Source organism: Corvus brachyrhynchos, unplaced genomic scaffold (assembly GCF_000691975.1).
Source record: "Corvus brachyrhynchos isolate BGI_N302 unplaced genomic scaffold, ASM69197v1 scaffold454, whole genome shotgun sequence".
Classification (NCBI taxonomy): domain Eukaryota; kingdom Metazoa; phylum Chordata; class Aves; order Passeriformes; family Corvidae; genus Corvus; species Corvus brachyrhynchos.
Genome location: NW_008237525.1, coordinates 905,544 through 911,762, shown reverse-complemented (window position 1 = coordinate 911,762; position 6,219 = coordinate 905,544). Strand labels below are relative to the sequence as shown.

Below are 6,219 nucleotides of genomic sequence, written 5' to 3'. Positions count from 1 at the left end.
TCCATCAGCAGCAGCTGACAGTGCTGATGCCTGTCACACACAGATGCGCACATAAGATGGGCTCCAGATATGGATGTGCATGTGGCCGAGGTCCCTCCTGAGCATGGCGTGCTCAGAACCACCACACTGCACAGCCCTGCAGCTCTACTCAGCCTGCTTCAACCTCAGCTGAAAATCCCTGCATAAACCTGACTGTCCTCTGTTACAGCACAACATGCCGTTCTGGAGGATCACAAATCACGCCGACCTCGTGTCCCTTCACCAAGCCCTCGAGTTAGACTTCCTGTAAGAAGTTGGAGCAAAGACATGACTGAAGCTCCTGCAAGCCCTCTCCATTACTGGGGGGGGCAGAAATCTCACATGTTTGGGGACTCACTTTTCAGCTTGATGAAGAAAACATATTTAATGCAAACTGTACAGTGGAATATGACAGCAGGTCGTTCCTCGGGAGCATAGCCCCTGCCAAGTCCAGAGGTGTCCTGTAATGAAGCCCTAGACTCAGCAGAGCTAGAGCTTGTCTGCAGAAGGGACTTACAGAGCCAGCTGAATGCCTCTGGCAGGTGTCTCCAGAGGGAGGGGCCATAAAACAGCAGATGTATTTGTAAGAGCCTTCTCCTTTCTATTCAGCTTAGTTGTAGAACCCAAGTAAACACAAAACTTTATTTTTATAGGAAAATGCTGATGGCAGAGCTTAAACCTCCCTTGTTTTGCAAAGCTGAAGAGCTATGTTTTTTTTCATAGGAAATATTAATGAAAATGTCAAAAATACCTCTATTGCTGTAAAATGTGTCCTCTCTCCTTCCCTGGGTATTCAAAACAGTTAATTTATTACAATGTCCTTATGTTATTTCCTCAGTGTGGGATTACTGGAAAATATAAAGGTAAGGGAATGCATCTGGGATATGTGGTTCATTGTAGAGGCAAGTATTGGTGTTCCGAGTTGATCCCAGTGGCTTCTAGTCAATGTGTGCACAAGCCCTGTTAGCCAGCAGGAGATCACTGGATTCCAGCCTTGAGATCACTGGATTCCAGCCTTGGTCTGGACTGTAGATCCCACAGATTTTCCCTGTAAAGAAAAATGAAACCGCCTGTGAACATGAGGTACAGCAGACTGGTGCAGACTGCTCAGATGTGAACAGAGTCCTCACCTGGACTAGGAATAATCTAATTCCTAAATCCTCATGAATGTTGAAGAGAAGGCTCTGGCTATGGTATAACCTTCATCTCTGCCTTCCTGACTCCGTTTATAAGTTCCTTTTAGTAGAATCAGATTCAATTTTCTTATATTCTTTGCATTAGCCTAACTACATAGTGAGAAACAAATGCCTTGTTAAGAGGGACTTAATTTTCTAAGACACTGTGACTTGGCAGCATGGAGCACTTGGGAGGGATTTTTCTGCTCCTGTCTCAGTATAGAGGCTGGAGTCACTGGGATGCAGCTCCTCTGGCCAGGAACAGCCAGCTAGGGACTGGGGCTGGCACAGGGGCCAGCCCAGTTGGTTTTGTGCCAACTCAGGCTGTGTTTGGTGGTCTCCCCCATGTACCCCGATGGCACCAGATCAGCAGGTGCCCTGAGGACAGGTGTGTGCTGTGCCCCAGAACCTGCCACTGCTGCTCCTGCAGAGCCAGCCCTGTGGCTGCACCCAGACCTCTCCAGATTGTGGTCACCAGCCCCATATCACCATCGGGACACTGGGCTGAAAGTCTGTCACTGCAGGGAAGACACAGACCCATTTGCTGTGCCCATACAGGCAGGGATGTGTTTGCTACATTTCTTTCATAGCATTAATTACTGAGGGTTAATTTCCATCAGTGCAGGGGGAGCTGCTGGGCCTGCTTGGCACAGGCTCTGCTGTGCCCTGGGAGCATCTGTTCCTGGGCCAGCTCCAGTGACCATGGGGCAGAAGGTGCCTAGAGGCAGGGGTTTGGATACCTCGTGCTCAGGGACTGGACCCGGGAGGTCTATTTCACATGGTACCAGCTCCAGTTTCCCTTTGTTGTTTCTTTTTTTTTTTTTTTTAATAATTAAATTGGAATCAAAGGCAATTCTCTTTCTCCAGGGTGGTCACTGGAGTCAGGAGTGATCTGCTTTCCATTTCAGCTCCTTGCCAGGTGTGATCCCAGATGGATACTGGGTCTGTGTATTTCCCCAGGAGCTCTGCAGCTCAAATATGCACACAAATACATGTGGGAGTTCCTGCCCGCCAGCAGCGTAACTGCTCATCCCATGAGGAGGATCTGAGGACTCTGCTGTGGGTGTCACTGGGCAGCTCAGCAGAGATAAAGGTGCTTGGCTGCCTTGGGGGCTGCTGGCCCAGCAGAGCCTGGGGGGCAAACAGGCTGTGCTGGGAGTGCTCAGCAGTGGATTTGGAAAGGGGAGCAGGACCCAGGGAAGTTCTCTGTCTACACCAAATGGAGACCTCAGGTGTGTTTGCACCTGTTCCAAGGCACCTGGGGCAGCTCCAGCTCCCTTACTGCTGGGTCCATAGAGTCCAGTTCCTCTGGGGTCCTTGTGAAGTGCCAGAGCTGTGGTGAGGAGCCTCACTGCTCCCAGGATTGGAAATGTCACCAGAGGATCAGAACTCAGTTGTAGTCAAAGAGTCTGTGCTGATGCTGAACATCCCTCAGCAGGTTCCCAGCCTATCCAAAGGTCTCCTGCAAGCAGGTTTGGGAGCACATCTTGTACTCCAACTGGCTGAACTTTGGGATTAAAAGCTGTGCCTTAACCTCCCAACACTGGCATGGCCAAGCAGCCCCTGTGCTTTGCTCTCATCGGAAGCAGCTGACCAGAGCCATGCTAGAGAGGGGCTGGGTTTGCCCAGGCACTGGCAGCAGGTGCTGGACCTGCGGGCCTGAGCTGCCTGGTAGCTGGCTGTGCTTTGTGTTTGTTTACTTTAAATGTTTTAGGGAAATTTTAAGACGTTGGTAAAATTTTAGCTGAGTGTGGAACTCGCAGCCACTGACATTTCATACTGATATTTATATGATGTTTCCTTGAATGTATGTAAAGTACTTTTATAACAGGAGGTTGATGGTACATTTCTGTGTTTTGTTAATAAAGGGGTGACCCGGCTATTTTATTTTTTCCTCTACTGGCTGAATTTAAGCCTTTTCCCGTCTCTCTTGAGGCAGGAACAGCACCTCTATCCAAGCATTGATTTTCTCCTGTCTCTGTCACCAGTTCAGCTACAGTCAGGTCAGGGGTAATGGGAGAGCAAACCTGAACACCTGAAGGACAGTCAGCCTGCAGGCTTAGAGCACCTGAGCTCACCTGGGTGCTGCTGGCCTCCCCTTCAGCTTCAACACAGCCACAGAGGCTTTAAAAACCACCTGATCCACTAATATTTGTTGCCTCCAACAGCCCTTGAGGGGATGTCTATGCTGGCAGTGGTGGGAAGCAGTAGGACCCCTGGAGCCCACACCACCTCTTGCTGCACTACAAGGGGTGAGTCCTGGGTGCTGCTGGCTGTGGGACCTTTGCCTGTTCATGGTCTGTAATGGGAACTGTCCTGTGAACTGGAAAAAAATAATAAAGTCTTTATTTTCTATAGTCAGTGCTTCAGCCTGTTCTCTGCCCCTGTGTCAGTCCCCACCCCTGTGACAGCCCGAGCCAGGCTTGGTGCCACCAGGAGCATTCAGGGTGCCACAGGTCACAGTGCAGCCACCAGAGCCCCCATGCCCCTGGGGAGCCAGTGGGGCAGGGACCTGCTCCTGGGCTCTGCTGAGGTGCCATGGGGAGGCACATGGTGCTTCCTGCACAAACTTTCCCATTTTCTTTTGCATGCCACTCTCCCACCTTCTGCTGCAGTGCTGCTGGCCCTGGGCAGGGCTGAGCTTTTTATAGGAGCAGCTGTGAAACAGCATTTCAGCTGCTCTTCCAGCGGCATCCCGCTGCCTTCCCAGGTATGGAGGTTCTCTCCTGGGATGGCGTGCTGGGAAGGATCTGATGGAGGTGAGGGCAAGGAGCCAAAGGTCAGTGCTGTTGGCAGCCAGGACATGCCACAGCTGCCAGCTGGGCAACAGCAAAAGGCAGGCGCTGCTCCGGGGCCTGCCTGGGTTTGGGCCCTGAGCTGGGTGGAGGCAGCCCCACCTGGGAAGTGGTGGGTGTCTGTGCCCAGGAGCCAGCACAGCACTGACCTCACTACTGACCCCACTGACCACATCAACAGCCACCTATGGCTGAGAAACTGGCTGTGGCCAACTCCAGCCTGGTGTCATGGGTTAGCATAGCTACGGAAGTGATTCTCTTGCAAAGAGGTGCTTACAGCTTCCTCTGTGCCCTGACAGAACCTATCAACTGGCTAGTTTGAATATTGACAACTTTCTAAGCCACTTAAAGAGCTTGACATGCCTCTGTGGTCCACATTTAAGAATGAACAAACAAACCCCAGGAAAGCTCTCTCTTGCTTCCAGCCTTGGGACAGGTAACTGTGTGGGGGGGGCCGTGCGGCCCTGTTCCATCTGCAGCCCTCCCCTCACAGCCCTGCTCCCTGCAGGCAGCCCCAGTGCGGGTGAAGATTCAGCTGAAGGTGCCCACTGCCTGGCAAAGATCATGTGACCAACAGCAATAAGTGAACTCCAGCTGCAAGGCCAGGGTGAGATTAACCCTTTAGTGCTGTAAATTTCCTCCAGAACAGATGAAGCCTGCAGGCATTAATCCTCTTCCAAGTCTGAGGAAGAGGGAAGGTGAAGAAAACATCATAGAGACACCAAAGTCAGTGAAGAAGGAAGAGCTGAAACCCTGAGGGAGGAGAAAGAGGAGATGCTTAGAAGCTGAAATTCTGTTGTAAAGCTATGGTGGTGATGGACTATGATGTATCAGAGTACCCGCTGTAATTTCATGAAAGCATGGGGGTTGGAGTGTTCAGACTGTAACTGTGAGCAGAGTACTTGTGCTGAAATGAGCAAATGACAGTAGCTGTAATTTGATGAGGACCCTTTTGCTCCCAGGGAAGGAGGAGGGCCTCTATACCTAGAGATGAAGATACTCCCAGAGATGGGTGAAGAGAACCTTTGTTTCTGAACGGCTCAACCTTACAATGGTACCCCAGTAGCTCAAGATTGGACCCTTGAAAGCAGTTGTGAGGAAAGCTGCAAGTCAGGGGAGGGGACTCTCACATGATGTGAGCAGAGAACCAACCCGGGCCGCTGTCTCGCTGTGATACTGAAGAGAATTTCTTGTGGAGATGTCTCCATAGCATGAGCAAGAGAGGCTCCTCTCCCTAAGTGAACTGAAAAAGATTATTATAGAAGTGGTAAACTGACTGAAAATCTCAAGGGTTGTCTTTTTATATTGTCAGTGGGAGAAGGGAGAAAGGTGGGGGGAGAAGTGTTCTGAAGGTGTGGTCTGATTTTTTTTTCCCTTCCTTTTAGGTCTGTTAATAAACTTCTTTATATTCTTTTAAGTTTTGTGCCTGCTTTGCTTTCTCCTAATTCTTATCTCACAGAAGGTAAATAAGTAAGTAATGAGTATTTTGGACCAAACCACTACACCTGGTCACAGCCTTGGGAGCGCTGCCCAGGCTGTGGTGGTGGGAATGGCAGCCAAGGGAGCATGAGGTGTCCGTAATAAGCCAGAAGCTCTGAGCCACCCTACAGCCACTTTCCCAGCACAGGCCTCCTTCCCCATCCCTTCCTGAACACACAATAACAGGTGAGCTTTGACCTTGACACCAAAACTAACACAAGAAGGAAAATCCTGGCTGGAAACAGACAGGTCAGATAGCCACAACCATAGAGGAAACAAGTTCTCCCTGCCCTGCCACCCAGATCCGTGCACAGCAATGGCAGCAGCAGGCCCAGGAGAGGCACAGAGAAAATAAACCAGTGCTCTTGTTTTCATTTTTCTTTTTTGAAAAAGCTAGTAATAAATAACAAGAAAAGCTGACACAGCAGTGCAGCCATATGCCACAATGTGCTGGACTCACCACAAACACTGTGGCTTTCCTTGAGGGTACAGCCGTGGCAGCCATGCTGAGTGCCATGGGACTCATCAGGTGTTTCCACATCACCCCTCGTTTCTGCCAAGTCCCTGTGGCTGTCAAAAACAAAAGACCGGGGGGTACAACAAGGGGGACAAGAAACAAGTCTCCCTCCCCCTCATGTCCCTTTAGAGGGCCTGCCCTCAGACAGCAGACTCCACAGCAGCAGCCCCATTCACGAAGTGCTGCCGTGCTGGCTGGGACAAGGGGAACTGGGTCTGGGCGAGCCACTGCATCC

The 6,219-nt window shown here is 50.7% G+C and overlaps 2 protein-coding genes across 7 annotated transcripts in view; one reads left to right on the top strand and one right to left on the bottom strand.

The window, feature by feature from the left end:
• EYA3 (EYA transcriptional coactivator and phosphatase 3) overlaps positions 1-3,550 on the top strand; it is a 40,935-nt gene extending 37,385 nt beyond the window's left edge. For all 4 annotated transcript variants that reach the window (XM_008631599.2, XM_017731569.1, XM_017731570.1 and 1 more), the window contains one exon: positions 209-3,550. In XM_008631599.2, coding sequence (XP_008629821.1) covers positions 209-289 — 81 coding nt within the window. In that variant the 3' untranslated portion in view covers positions 290-3,550. The remainder of the gene's footprint in view (positions 1-208) is intronic.
• The window catches only part of XKR8 (XK related 8), an 8,452-nt gene continuing 3,165 nt past the window's right edge, over positions 933-6,219 (bottom strand). For 2 of the 3 annotated variants that reach the window (XM_008631598.2, XM_017731571.1), the window contains 2 exons: positions 5,928-6,219; positions 980-1,066 (listed from right to left, as the gene is read on the bottom strand). In XM_008631598.2, the coding sequence (XP_008629820.1) occupies positions 6,125-6,219 (95 nt within the window). In that variant the 3' untranslated portion in view covers positions 980-1,066; positions 5,928-6,124. Of the gene's footprint in view, positions 1,067-5,927 lie in introns of all 3 variants that reach the window. The other variant, XM_017731572.1, reaches the window with a different exon arrangement.